The 15,674-nt window shown below is 39.7% G+C and overlaps 1 protein-coding gene across 5 annotated transcripts in view; it reads left to right on the top strand.

The window, feature by feature from the left end:
- Positions 1–15,674, top strand: part of ADGRV1 (adhesion G protein-coupled receptor V1) — a 543,743-nt gene that overhangs the window by 107,175 nt on the left and 420,894 nt on the right. For all 5 annotated transcript variants that reach the window (XM_044947303.2, XM_025292226.3, XM_044947302.2 and 2 more), the window contains 6 exons: positions 1,277–1,492; positions 6,570–6,785; positions 7,467–7,711; positions 8,931–9,112; positions 10,182–10,993; positions 14,865–15,074. In XM_044947303.2, coding sequence (XP_044803238.2) covers positions 1,277–1,492; positions 6,570–6,785; positions 7,467–7,711; positions 8,931–9,112; positions 10,182–10,993; positions 14,865–15,074 — 1,881 coding nt within the window. The remainder of the gene's footprint in view (positions 1–1,276; positions 1,493–6,569; positions 6,786–7,466; positions 7,712–8,930; positions 9,113–10,181; positions 10,994–14,864; positions 15,075–15,674) is intronic.

The following is a 15,674-nucleotide window of genomic DNA, read 5'->3' as shown; positions in this document are numbered from 1 at the left end:
GCCTACCAGGCTTCTCTGTCCATGGGATTCTCCAGGCAAGAACACTGGAGTGGGTTGCCATTTCCTTCTCCACCCAATGTAGTTGAATTTAATTATATAGATTTACAGTTTGTGATTTTAACTATATAATTTAGTGTGATCTGGAACTGTTTATCATTGAAATTAAATGGTGTCATTACTTGTTTTAGATTACGTTGTCTGAAAATACCCAATTTTATTCATTGTCACATGCTTTCAAATACCACCGTAGTTGGAAATGTTCTAAATATGAACTCAAAATTGTTTACTTGTAATATGAGCTTGCTGATGCTTCATTTGTGTCGAAGTTCATAAAAATTGTTTTGGCGAGGGTGCTAAGTCAGAATTGAATCTAGAAGGTAAATCAGGGAGAGTTTGTGGAGGGTCTTAAATGCCTTCAAAATAAGTTTTGTGCTCCCTAAAATCAGTGGCAAGTAAGACGAGAGTCTTAAAGATAGGCTTAGAAGTATAGAAGTAAAAGCATAAGTAAGGACACTCTTTCTATACCAGCTTTGGCATGACTATTAATTGAGATGGTGCAGGGGGAATAGGTTTGTGGGGAAGGACAGTTAAGCACGGAGAGAGACAGTAATTGAATTGGAGTGTGGTGATATTCAGCTCATCTTCGAGGACAAGGAACTAAATGACTTTCCTGCTCAATTTTGTAACTGTGGTGGCTTTAAAAAAATTTATAGCATGCTGGTAACTAATTGGAAGAGCATAATTCTGTAAGTTTCATCGTTACCTGTTATAATATTATGTGAAGTGATGATTAATTATCTTCTAATCATGTTTTCTTTTGAGAAATTTCTAATACCTATTAAAATAATCCTTGTAGGGTAATTATTCCTTTGCTATAATAAAAATCACCCTAGAAGTTACAGAGAAGTAGGAACTTTCTGTTTATTTTTGTATCCCCAACATCTAAAATTCATGCTGGTACATAGTAATCAATAAATATTTTTGCTATAAGTAGTAGAAAACACAAAATGATAACCCATTTGGTTCATGGATCTTGCTGCAGCTTCTTTAAAAAAATTTTTTTATTGAAGTATAGTGGATTTACAGTGTTCTGTTCATTACTGCTGTATAGCAAAGTACACACACACACACTTTATCACAGGATGTTAATTATAGTTCTCTCCGTTATACACTAGGACTCTGTTGTTTGTCCATTCTATAAATTGGCTGAGGCCTCTTGATGACTTTTGACGAGTTGTTAGAATTTTGATGTATTAGTTTTTCTTCTGTCTTTCAGTTCCAAACTCTCCACGCCTGGGGCCTAAGGTAGAAGCTATTGCTCAGTTAATTATCATTGCCAATGATGATGCCTTCGGAACTCTTCAGCTCTCAGCACCCGTTGTTCGAGTAGCAGAAAATCATGTTGGACCCATTATCAATGTGACAAGAACAGGAGGAGCATTTGCAGATGTTTCTGTGAAGTTTAAAGCCGTGCCAATAACTGCAGTAGCTGGTGAGAAAAGACATCTAAGGAGCAGTGAATTGTTTTGAGGGAAATTGTATCCTTGATTAACAAAACCAGTCAAAGATGTAGTGAGAAAAATCAACCAGAAAGCAGTAATACCCTTGCATCTTTTTAAGGCACAAATCTAGACTTTTTATTATGTATTTGTGACATTGATTTTGCAAAATTTGTAAAAGCTGTTGGCAAATTTAAAAGGTTACTATGCACAAACCAATGAAAAGTAAACCAAGGAAAGCATTGTTAGACTTTCTCCCTGAGTACTTTTAAGGTTTTTGGAAGGGATTCAATGTGTAAATAATAATGAGGAATGCAGGATAAAACATGCAGCTGTATAATTGCAGTATTGCCAACAGATATGTCTCTCAACTCATTTATTCTATTGTTTGTTTATTTATGAAGAACATGGTAGAGACAGTTATTAGCATTAACTATTTTATGTATAAGCAGAAGGATTTTATTGCCAAATGCAAACATTAGGAGACAGTCTTCTCTCTCGTAGTTCAGTTATGGCCTCTTAGGGAGTTTTGCCTGAGAGCTATTCAGTTAGAACCTTTTTAGTGTGTACTCAAAGGTCATGTGGAGAAGGCAATGGCACCCCACTCCAGTACTCTTGCCTGGAAAATCCCATGGACAGAGGAGTCTGGTAGGCTGCAGTCCATGGGGTCGTTAAGAGTCAGACATGAGTGAGCGACTTAGCAGCAGCAGCAGCAAAGGTCATGAGTGTGAATGGATAGGATAACCCAATTGATATTTTGAAATAAATCATTTGGATGTGACGCTTGCTTGAAAAGAAAATAAAGCAGGCTTACCTAGTCCCTGCGTGAATGATATGTGTGTGTGAGTGTGTGTATGTGTGAGTGAGTGTGTGTGTGAGTGAGTGTGTATGTGTATGGGGGGAGTGTAGCCCAGAGGAATGCCTACATACAGAGGGCTTTACACTTTGACAGGTCGTGAGGATTGATCCGTGTTCTAGGAAATTAGCCTATAAAGTCCATAAGTGCATGCGTGCTAAGTCAATTCAGTCATGTCCGACTCTTTGAGACCCTGATGGCTGTAGCCTGCCAGACTCCCGTCTGACCCTGGGATTCTCCAGGCAAGAATACTGGAGTGGGCTGCCATGCTTCTCTAGGGGATCTTCCTGACCCCAGGGACTGAACCTGCATCTCTGCCTCTCTCTTTTCCTCATTTGCTGTTTGACCAGAGACAACCACCCCGACGCTTTTGTCGTCGTTGTTCAGTCATGTCCGACTCTTTGTGACCCCGCATGAACTATAGCACGCCAGGCTCCTCTGTCCTCCACTGTCTCTTGGTGCTGTTGATGGTCAATCGCTAAGTCCTGCCTGACCCTTTGTGACCCCATGGACTGAAGCACGCCAGGTTCCCTGTCTTTTATTATCTCCAGGAGTTTGCTCAAATTCATATCCATTGAGTCACTGATGCCATCCAGCCATCTCATCCTCTGTCATCCCCTTCTTCTCTTGCCCTCAATCTTTTCCAGCAACAGGGTCATTTTTAGTGAGTCAACTCTTCACATCAGGTGGCCAAAGTATTGGAGCTTCAGCTTCAGCATCATCCATTCAGTGAATGTTCAGGACTGATTTCCGTTAGGATTGACTGGTTTGATCACCTTGCTGTCCAAGGGACTGTCAAGAGTCTTTTCCAACATCACAGTTCAAAAGCATCAATTCTTCGGTGCTCATCTTTCTTTATGGTCCAAATCTCACATCCATACATGACTACTGGAAAAACCATAGATTTGACTATATGGACTTTGGTTGGCAAAGTGATGTCTCTAGTTTTTAATATATTGTCTAGGTTTGTCATACCTTTTCTTCTAGGGAGCAAGTGTCTTTTAATTTCATGGCTGCAGTCACTGTCTGCAGTGATTTTGGAGCCCAAGAAAATAAAGTCTGTCACTGTTTCCATTGTTTGCCCATTTATTTGCCATGAAGTGACAGGACCAGATACCATGATATTAGTTTTTTGAGTGTTGAATTTTAAGCCAGCTTTTTCATTGTCTTCTTTCACCCTCATCAAGAGACTCTTTAGTTCCTCTTCACTTTCTGCCATTAAAGTGGTATCATCTGCATTTCTGAGGTTATTGATATTACTCCTGGCAGTCTTGATTCCAGCTTGTGATTCATCCAGCCTGGCATTTTGCATGAATTAATGGCACTCTGCTTAGAATTTAAATAAGAAAGATGACAACATGCAGCCTTGTCATACTCCTTTCCCAATTTTGAACCAGTCCATTGTTCCTGTTCCATTCTAACTGTTGCTTCTTGACCCACATGCAGATTTTTCAGGAAGCAGGTAAGGTGGTCTGGTATTCCCATCTCTTAAAGATTTTTCCACAGTTTGTTGTGATCCACACAGTCAATGGCTTTAGCGTAGTCAATGAAGCAGAAGTAGATGTTTTTCTGGACTTCCCTTGCTTTTTCTGTGATCCAATGGATGTTGGCAATTTGATCTCTATTTCCTCTGCCTCTTTGAACTTAGCTTTTACATCTGGAAGTTCTTGGTTCATGAACTGCTGAAGCCTGGTTTGAAGGATTTTGAGCATTACCTTGCTAGCATGTGAAATGAGGGCAATTGTATGGTAGTCTGAACATTCTTTTGCTTTGCTGTTTTTTTTTGATTTGGAATGAAAACTAGATCTTTTCTAGTTCTGTGACCACTGCTGTTTTCTAAATTTGCTGCCATATTCAGTACAGCACTTTCATAGGATCATCTTTTAGGATTTGAAATAGCTCAGCTGGAATTCTGTCACATCCACTAGCTTTGTTCATAGTGATTCTTGCTAAGGCCCTCTTGACGTACACACCAGGATATCTAGCTGTAGGTGAGTGACCACACCATCCTGCTTATCCAGGTCATTAAGACCTTTATTCTATCGTTCTTTTTTGTATTATTGCCACCTCTTCCTAATCTCATTTGGTTCTATTAGGTCCTTACTGTTTCAGTCCTTTATTGTGTCCATCCTTGCATGAAATGTTCCCTTGATATCTCCAGTTTTCTTGAAGAGATCTCTAGTCTTTCCCATTTTATTGTTTTCCTCTACTTCTTTGCACTGTTTTTTTAAGATGATCTTCCTATCTCTCCTTGCTATTCTCTGGAACTCTACATTCAGTTGGATGTATCTTTTCCTTTCTCCCTTGTCTTTCACTTCTTTTCTTTTCTCAGCTATTTGAAAAGCCTCCTCAGACAACCACTTTGGCTTCTTGCATTTCTTTTTCTTTGGGGTTTGGCCATCATCTCCTGTATAATGTGTTGAACCTCTGTCCATAGTTCTTCAGGCACTCTGTCTATCAGATCTAGACCCTTGAATCTATTTGTCACTTCCATGGTATAATTGTAAGGAATTTGATTTAGGTCATACATGAATAGTCTAGTAATTTTCCTTACTTTCTTCGTAAGCCTGAATTTTGCAATGAGGAGCTCATGGTCTGAGCCACAGTCAGCTCCAGGTCTTGTTTTTGCTGACTGACAGAGCTCCTCCATTTTTGGCAAAGAACATAGTCAGTCTGATTTCATATTGACCATCTGGTGATGTTTATGTGTAAATTCATCTCTTTTGTTGTTGGAAAAAGATGTTTGCTATGACCAGCATATTCTCTTGACAAAACTCCGTTAGTGTTTGCCCGGCTTCATTTTCTGCTCCAAGGCCAAACCTGCTGCTTACTCTGGGTGTCTCTTGATTTCCTACTTTGACATTTCAATCCCCTGTGATGAAAAGGACATCTTTTTTGGTGTGAGTTCTAGGTTCTTGGTGTTGTAGGTCTTCATAGAACCATTCAACTTTGGCTTCTTTGACTTCAGTGGTTGGGGCAGAGACTTGATTACTGTGATATTGAATGGTTTTTCTTGGAAACAAACCGAGATCGTTCCATCATCTTTGAGATTGCACCCAAGTACTGCATTTTGAACTATTCTGCCAATTATGAGGGCTACTCCATTTCTTCTTAAGTGTTTTCTTGCCCACAGTAGTAGGTATAATAGTCATCTGAATTAAATCCGCCCATTCCCATCCATTTTAGTTCACTGATTCCTAAGTTGTTAATATTCAATCTTGCCATCTCCTGCTTGACCATGTCCGATTTACCTTGGTTCATGGACCTAACGTTCCAGGTTCCTATGCAATATTGTTCTTTAGAGCATCAGACTTGACTTTCACCACCAGATACATCCATAGCTAAGTGTCGGGAAAGAAGTTCCCGCTGTGGCCCAGCCACTTCATTCTTATTGGAGCTATTAGTAATTGTCCTTGTCTCTTCCCCAGGAGCATATAGGACACCTTCTGACCTCTAGGGTTCATCTTCTGGTGTCATATCTTTTTTCCTTTTCATACTGTCTGTGGGGTTTTCGAGGCAAGAGTACTAGAGTAATTTTCCATTTTCTACTCCAGTGGACAACATTTTGTGAGAACTCTTTGCTATGACACATCCGTCTTGGGTGGCCCTACACAGCATGGCTCATAGCTTCATTGCATTATGCAAACCCCTTCACCATGATAAGGCTGTGATCCATATAGGGGTATACATTAGCAGCTTTTAATCCAACTCTGTAGAAAAATTCTTGTTTCCCAGCTGTAAGATTGATGATATTGACGTACCCATCTCTGTGCAGCAGTGTAATCGGTCTCCCCAGTGAGATCAGAATTCTTGTTTTGTTCATTTTGAAAGTACCATACATATTGGTTTATTTTTGTAAATAAGAGGCCATCTTGTGGTAGTGAAGGATTCATGTGCATATCCATATCTATATGTCTGTGTATATTTGTGTCATCTATATGTGTATATGGCAAGTAGAACACTATGTATATGTATTTCTAAAAATGAACTTGAATAGCCAGGATGGTTTTTCATTATTGTGTTGTATCAAACCCATTTTTTTGTTGCAAGAGAGGTGAAATCTTCTGTTTAAAATAAACACAATCCCTGTCCTCAGAAACGTCTTGCGAAGTATGGCCATGAATTGTGATATGTCATAGTATTTCCCTAGTATATGGGGAGTTTATTATCATGTCCTAGAAGAAGTTTTAGCATTTTTCTTTTTGTCTTTGTAGGTGAAGATTATAGTATAGCTTCGTCGGATGTGGTCTTACTAGAAGGGGAAACCAGTAAAGCTGTGCCAATATATATCATTAATGACATCTACCCTGAGCTGGAAGAATCTTTTCTTGTGCAGCTGTTGAATGAAACAACAGGAGGGGCGAAACTCGGGGCGTTAACAGAGGCGATCATTATTATTGAGGCCTCTGATGATCCCTATGGATTATTCGGTAATGAGACGAGTCCGTGTCTCTTACTTATTTGTATTTGTTTATTTTTAGAGCCTCAAGACTGATTTAATCTTGTTTCCTTTTAACCTGCTATTACTGATATATAAGGACATCTATGTATGTTCACCACCTGTGGTTAGAAATCAACCTCTTAGCATAAACCTAAAGATCATACACTTTTAGGATTTTAGGTCAGATCTGGCTCCTGGATGTATTTTGTGAATCTTAGACCAATTGTTAAAAGAACTGATTTATAGAAATTTGTACAAAAATCTGAATTTCTGAGCTTTCTTTATAGTAAAAAAAGGTATGGTGACATCAAGCCCCCCTTTTTGCATAGCATCAGTCTTCGAAGCAAAATACCAACCGCCAGGCTTGTACCATGCCATTCACCCCCAGAAGTCATAGGACCCACTTCACTCATGACTGATACATGTCTGGCCTCTGTGGGCATCTGAGTTTATGATTTCTGGTTCTATCATAATGAAAAATAATTTGGAAAATTTGTCAGGCAGGCCTGAGCAATTTGTATCATAGCATGTTTCTCTGATTTTGTGGAGTTTAGCCTCTTAGATTGCTCGGGGGTGGGGGGCAATTATTGGCTGTAGGGTGGCAGTGGGTTTGCTCTATGTTGACTTAGCTTTACTTTGTATTTGAAATTATCTCTGCTTTGCCCTTTAGGTTTTCAGATTACTAAACTTACTGTAGAGGAACCTGAGTTTAACTCAGTGAAGGTAAACCTGCCAATAATTCGAAATTCTGGGACACTCGGCAATGTTACTGTTCAGTGGGTTGCCACTATTAATGGACAGCTTGCTACTGGCGACCTGCGAGTTGTCTCAGGTAATGTGACCTTTGCCCCTGGGGAAACCATTCAAACCTTGTTGTTAGAGGTCCTGGCTGACGACGTTCCGGAGATTGAAGAGGTGAGAGGAATGGCTAGTCTAGAATGACACTGTAAACCGTATCTTGTCTTATAGTGATTAGAACAGATGCCTGTTGTTGGGACATTTATAGAGGTGTCCGATAAATTCTTTCTGTGAGAATGTTTCACAATTTGGTAGTGTGAAAGCGATCCTTACAGAAAACAAAAACAAGAATATTTTAGAAATAGGTTTCATACTTGTTCACATACTAGTTTACTAGTATAAAATTTTTTTTTGTACAATTATATTTTTCTATGTTTTGGTTAAGTGATTAAAAATATATAATCTGGCAGAAAGTTTGCTATATTGTTTCACATAATTTGTTTGTATTCATAATCTCTCTTGGCTTGAGTGTGAGCCAGTCGATCTTAATTATATGTGGGTTTTGATTTTTCTGCTCATTCATTTATTCTTTAGGATTTACTCTGTGACAAATTCCATGTGAGATTTATTTGCCTGATATTTATTTTTCATGATAAAGAAGTGCAGTGGCAAATAAAGATAGCGTCTCAGTGGGGAAGTTGATTCATCACTGACATATATTGGCTGAAGATAATTTTATTTTATGAAATTCAAGTATTATTAAAACCTGGAGCTCATAAAATTAGATTTAACAGCATTTATTCTTTAATAGTGTCAAATTTTTGTAGAACGGAAGTCCATAAAATTTCAGTTGAGTGCTGATTGTGTCATTACTCGCTTCTTAAATATTAGTTATTAGTTAATACATATAAAACATTTCTCTTTCCTTTCCTCTAAATTTAGGTGACATCATGATATATTTTTGCTTCAAATTTTACCAGAGAATTTCCCCTTATGAGAATGTGGGAAATAAAGCATAATAAATGAACTATTCATAAAACACATATGCAATATTCTCCCTTCGTAAAAAAGTGTATAGGGATTACAAGTATATTATTGAAGTGGTAAACATAAAGAGGCATCTTAAAATTGATCCACACGATTGTATAACAGAATATTAAGGAACTTAAACAGCCTGTATTTCTTATGTGCAGTCATGCTCTAGTGTTAAAGTTGGTGAAGGATTGTTCTGTTACATGTTGGGTTTGTAAATGTAGTGGAGGAGTTTCTTTATGTTCATTCGTGTTACACTATATTGTGTTCTTGTATGGATATCTTTGATTTTTTTTTCTTGCATCATGTTTATTCTAATTTCAGAACCGGGATTCTGTTAAGGAAGTTTTCACTGTATTTTTAGGTTATCCAAGTGCAACTAACTGATGCCTCTGGTGGAGGTACTGTTGGGTTAGATCGAGTGGCAAATATTATTATTCCTGCCAATGATAATCCTTATGGTACAGTAGCCTTTGTTCAGTCGGTTTCTCGTGTTCAAGAGCCCCTGGAGAGAAGTTCCTGTGCTAACATAACTGTCAGGAGAAGGTATATGGGATGGCTGCTTGGGACTTGTGGGGTGGTGGAAAAGGATCTCTTGCACAATCCAGTAATTTAATTATGGTAGTTTTTACATAACGTAAAATATTTTACAGGTTATTATAATCTGTTAATTATGCATATCACTATTAAGTACTCATTATTTTTCCCATACCTTTTATTAGTGAAATGGGTTATACATCATTTGGCTTTCTAACCGCAGATATTTATTGCTTTAATTGGTGATTTGTTTGAATTAGAACTTAAAACAACTGGTTTCTAAATTGAGGATCAGATGCCATATGAAGTAGTTGATTTTCAGGTTCTTATCTTCTCCTGCCTTTCTTTTGTGAGGCAGCATACCGTTCACTTGGAGAAGGCAATGGGACCCCACTCCAGTGCTCTTGCCTGGAAAATCCCATGGATGGAGGAGCCTAGTAAGCTGCAGTCCATGGGGTCGCTAAGAGTCAGACACTACTGAGCGACTTCACTTTCACTTTTCACTTTCATGCATTGGAGAAGGAAACGGCAACCCACTCCAGTGGTCTTGCCTGGAGAATCCCAGGGACGGGGGAGCCTGGTGGGCTGCCGTCTATGGGGTCGCACAGAGTCGGACACGACTGAAGTGACTTAGCAGCAGCATACCGTTCACTGAGCTCCTTCAGAAATAGAAAAATAGGTGGTCTTGCAACCTTGTGGCAAGTAATTAACATTTACATTTCTTGGAAATGTACCCATGTCGGTATCATTCATTGTTACTTTCAGTGAAAGTTAGTAGTGAAGATTCATTTTCTAACTCTGCTCAAAAATTCTGGAATGGATACGATTTGCGTTATCTTGCAAGATATTTTCATAGCTGGGTTAAAAATAAGTATTACCTGAACGAAAATGAACTAGGTTTCCTTACATGAGAAAACTCAGTGAGACATAGAAAGCTAATTAAGAAGCATGGTTGTGTCTGTGCTAGTACCTTATCCACTTAAAAAAAGTGGAAGCCACAGTCGGCGTTCTCGCCTCTGCGTGTAATGCACAGATTGCTTTGAATGCCTAACCTGTATCTTGTCACTCCACGTTTTAGCGGAGGGCACTTTGGTCGGCTGTTGTTGTTCTACGGCACTTCTGATATTGATGTAGTGGCTCTTGCAGTTGAGGAGGGTCAAGACTTACTGTCCTACTATGAATCGCCAATTCGAGGGGTGCCTGACCCACTTTGGAGAACTTGGGTGAACGTCTCTGCGATGGGGGAGCCCCAGGATACTTGTGCCACTTTGTGCCTCAGAGAACACGCGTGCTCAGCGTTTTCCTTTCTCAGTGCTTCTGAAGGCCCCCAGTGTTTTTGGATGACGTCATGGACCAGCCCAACCGCTAACAACTCAGACTTCTGGACCTACAAGAAAAATGTGACCAGAGTAGCATCTCTCTTTAGCGGTCAGGCTGTGGCCGGTAGTGACTATGAGCCTGTGGCGAGGCAGTGGGCCATCATGCTGGAAGGCGATGAATTTGCAAATCTCACCGTTTCTATTCTTCCCGATGATTTCCCAGAGATGGATGAGAGTTTCCTGATTTCTCTCCTCGAAGTTCATCTCATGAACATCACAGCCAGTTTTAAAAACCAGCCAACCATAGGACAGCCAAACACTTCTGCCGTTGTCATAGCATTAAATGGTGATGCCTTTGGAGTGTTTGTGATCTACAGTATTAGTCCCAGCACCTCCGAAGATGGCTCATATGTTGAAGTTCAGGAGCAGCCTCAAAGCACAGTGGAGATGGCGATCCACAGGACAGGGGGCAGCTTAGGTCAGGTGACAGTCGAATGGCGCATCGTTGGTGGAACAGCTACTGAAGGTTTAGATTTTATAGGTGCTGGAGACATTCTGACTTTTGCTGAAGGTGAGTGATGGTTCTCAATGGATTTCAGTTCCCCCTGGGAAAGTCATTATAGTCCACTTTTAGAATAGTGTTCATATGCATTCTTACTATGTACATTCTTGCTAATATGTAAAAGTGAATGAAAAAAGTCGTAGTTGGCTTGTTAATGGTTGACCTGACATATAGAGGGCTGATGGTGCCCTACGCGTGGTATCTTTTTAGTTGAATAAAAAGAAAAGAGGGAATGTGAGGATTTTATCCCTTTTATGTGTGATAGCAGAGCCTTTAAGGAAATGTAGAAGCATATCTAAAGCCGGTTTTAATTTTGTAAAGGAAGTTATAAGAACGAGCCATGTATCCACAATTAAACATGTGAGTAAAAAGTATTGATAGCCAAGAAATGGGAAGCTTTTCATATGCACTGACAAATCAGTATAAACCTCCAAAGAAAATAACAAGTATAAAGAGTATAAGGGCTTCCCTGGTGGCTCAGTGGTAAAGAATCTGCCTGCCAATGCAGGAGACACAGGTTCAGTTCCTGGGTTGGGAAGATCCCCTGGAGAAGGAAATGGCAACCCACTCCTGTATTCTTGCCTGGGAAATCCCATGGACAAGGTGAACTGGTGTGCTATAGTTCATGGGGTCACAAAGAGTTGGATATGACTTAGCAACTAAACAATAGCAACAGCATAAATAGTATAAACTTGGGCTTCCCTGGTGGCTCGGATGGTAAAGAATCCGCCTGCAAGCAGGTGACCTGGGTTTGATCCCACTCCACTCCAGTATTCTGGCCTGGAGCATTCCATGGACAGAGGAGCCTGGCAGGCTACAGTCCATGGGATCGCAGAGAGTCACACGACTGAGTGACTTTCACTTCACTGGGTGACTTTATTCATGTTATATTAAGTGTAGTGACCTAGTCAGAGATGAGCTTGTAATACTGGTCCTAGACTTGAATGGGATCACTATTTTAAATTTTCATGAACAGTGAAATTATAGAGAACTTGGACAATAATTAGGATTAGTGCAGATTTACCAATTCTTTTCCAGGGTTGATTGAATCACCATGTATTTGAAAATTTTGAACGTTCATATATTTAAAATAGTTTTCTTTGGATGAAAGAAAGATATCTTTACTGAAATCATTTAACTCATGATTTGGGCACTTATAAATTCCATATGGCTTTTTAACATAGTTTTTTTTTTCTGATTGAAAGTAATTATACTCATAAAAGCTTCAGGTTATACAATAAAATGAAGGAAGTAAATGTTATTCGCAATTTCATATCTTAGAGCAATTCATTGCATATTTTATCCTTTAATGCATATACTTTTTTTGGAAACAGTAATTAGGGGTTATGATGCATATAGATTATACTTTTGAAACATCTAATAAGCATTACATTTTAGAGTAACTTTTAAAGATAGTTTAAAACTTGTCTATAATGGTTGGGCTTGTGCTTAGTCACTCAGTCGTGTCTGACTCTTTGCAACCCTGTGGGCTGTAGACTGCCAGGCTCCTCTGTCTATGGAATTTTCCAGGCAGGGATACTGGAGTGGGTTGCCATTTTCTTCTCCAGGGGATATCTTCCCGACCTAGGAATCGAACCGGTTTCTCCTACATTGTAGATGGATTCATTACCTGCTGAGCCATCAGGGAAGCCCTCTATAATGGTTATTTCCTAGTAATTGATTTTGGGAACAATGGAATACTGATACACTTGATGTGGGAGGTATGTATGTGCATAGGTTAGCAATTGGTAACATTTTCCCCTATTTCAAGGAAAGTAATGAAAATTTGAGGAGGGAGTGGAGATGAAAATTTCAGATGAGCTGTTTTAGTGGCTTTGGTAACTAGGAAGAATTCATCACGTAATGTAGTAGCATTACAACAGTTAGCATTAACCTTGAGTTGTAACTTTAGCATCATGCAAAATGGACTATATTTTGTAGTTGACCTGTATTCTCAGATAATACATATTCTCTTGAAGCAGTCTTAACACTGAATTGATAAAACATACCAGGGTCATGGGGATTCCCAGGTAAGTGGGAAGTGGCAAGGAATCCGCCTGCCAGTGCAGGAGACAGAGAGATGCAGGTTCAGTCCCTGGGTTGGGAAGATCCCCTAGAGTAGGAAATGGCAACCCACTCCAGTATTCTTGCCTGGAAAATTCCATGGACAGAGGCGCCTGGCAGGCTACAGTCCATGGGACCGCAAAGAGTCAGACATGCGTGAGCACACGTGTGCACTTGCACACCAGCGTCATGAAACGGAGACCATGGATTCACATCTACTTTTTCCTTTGTCCTGCTTTTTCTCACCCTTTCAGCCTCTTTCAAAACAGTGAATTAGATGGGGACCACTGTAGGCTGAACAGCAGAAGCAGTGATGGGTTTGGGGGTGTTCAGTGGTCTGTCTACAAGTGGGGTCCTAGACTAAATTGCAGAGTAAATTCTTGGCTCTGCTTCTGTCACACATCGCTTTGAAGTCCTCTTCTGCCTCGTTCCCTTATTGTCCACATCCTGGGAACTAGTATTTGATGTTGTCATCTCATCTGGCTCCCCTAAGACTTATCCCATTTAGGTGGCTTCTTTGCCTCAGAATTTACCATCCTTTTCTGTTTCACATTTTGACCACTATTCCCTAAGGGTCCTTAGTCTTTCAGGGAAGTTTTGGGTTGGTTATCTGAAAATCATTCACAGTAACACTAGGATGAGATTGAGATCCACCTTTCTAGAAGGAGCTATTTCTAAACAATAGTTGCTTCAGAGTCTCTTCCTCTAGCTAGGTCACAGTTCTAGGCTAGACACCAGGAATAAAATCATGATTCCTTGAAATAATTCTACCCTTTAACTTTCCGAATTCAAAATGTCCTTTCCACAGTCTGTCCATGTTAATGAAATTTTACAGTGCTTTATAAGTGAAAAGGGTATACAGGCTAACATATCAGTTTAGTCGCTCAGTTGTTTCTGACTTTTTGTGACCCCATGGACTGCAGCACGCCAGGCTTCCCTGTCCAACACCAACTTACTTACCATGAGCTTACTCAAACTCATGTCCATTGAGTTGGTGATGCCATCCAACCATCTCATCCTCTGTCGTCCCCTTCTCCCCCAGCTTTCAATCTTTCCCAGCATCAGGGTCTTTTCCAATGAGTCAGTTCTTTGCATCAAGTGGCCAAAGTATCGGAGTTTCAGCTTCAGCATCAGTCCTTCCAATGAATATTCAGGACTGATTTCCTTTAGGTTTGACTGGTTGGATCTCCTTGCAGTCCAAGAGACTCTCAAGAGTCTTCTCCAACACCACAGTTCAAAAGCATCAATTCTTTGGTGCTCAGCTTTCTTTATAGTCCAATTCTCACATCCATACATGACTGCTGGAAAAACCATAGCTTTGACAAGAGGGACCTGTGTTGGCAAAGTAATGCCTCTGCTTTTTAATATGCTGTCTAGATTGGTCATAACTTTTCTTCCAAGGAGCAAGCATCTTATAATTTCATGGCTGCAGTACATTTGCTTACAGTGACACTAATGTTGTTTAAGATATTGAACTGTTATAATTCACTCATGTATTTTTACTTAAAGGACTTGGCACGATGGTAAAGAACCACCTGCCAATGCAGGAGACACAGGTTCTATCCCTGGGTGGGGAAGAGTCCTTGGAGGAGAAATTGGCAACCCACTCCAGTATTCTCGCCTGGGAAATGCCATGAACAGAGGAAGGAGTCTGGCAAGCTACAGTCTGTGAGGTTGCAGAAAGTCCAATATGACTGAGCAACTAAGCACCCACACATTTTAACTTACCAGTTTTTGGAGGAAGTTATTTTCGGCCTTTGTGAATTCTCTGTTGATGATTTTCTTACTTAGGTTTTATCCCATTAATTCTTTACAGGTGAAACCAAAAAGGTTGCCATTTTGACCATTTTGGATGACTCCGAGCCAGAGGATGATGAAATCATTGTAGTTAGTTTGGTGTACACGGAAGGTGGAAGTAGAATTTTGCCCAGTTCCGACACCGTCAGAGTGAACATTTTGGCCAATGACAATGTGGCAGGCATTGTTAGCTTTCAGACCACTTCCAGATCTGTCATAGGTCATGAAGGTGGGTTCTTTTTATTGTTGAGTACATTCACTCTCTTTTCCATGGAGGTAATTTTTTGTCTTGTCTTTTAAAGTTTCCCATTTTTACAGATTCTTTCATTATTTTGTACAGCTGGGTCTGTTAATATATGTGGAGCTTATTTGGGAGAGGGCTGTATAACTCGATCTGTTTAACTCAATTCAGGAGCCTCACAGATTGGTATTGTGTTCTAGCTTGCCACTCCCCACTAGTGTGATTTTAAGGAAATTGGTCAAACCTGGGATGCTCAGCTTTCTCATCTGTTAAATTACGGGAAATACTATTTCCTTCAGTGGTTTCTGTATGAGGATTAAATTAGCTCTAAATGCTAAGTGCTTAAGCCTAGTTTTAGGCGCATAGCATATGTATGCTAAGGGTTAACTGTTGATATTAAATGGTGAAATATTGACTGTTCCAAACAAATAGTAGTTTCTAATCAGTGACTATTTTAGCCTGGATTTTATATTTGTATGGCAGTATATTTATGAACTAAGTGCCAAATTAGAAAATTTATAAAGTATCCCCTTTTCCCATAAAAAACAGTAATTTCTTTGAAACTTAATATTTTACATCATTTATAGG

Source organism: Bubalus bubalis, chromosome 9, assembly GCF_019923935.1.
Source record: "Bubalus bubalis isolate 160015118507 breed Murrah chromosome 9, NDDB_SH_1, whole genome shotgun sequence".
Taxonomy (NCBI): Eukaryota; Metazoa; Chordata; class Mammalia; order Artiodactyla; family Bovidae; genus Bubalus; species Bubalus bubalis.
This window is presented reverse-complemented; position numbering and strand designations above follow the sequence as displayed.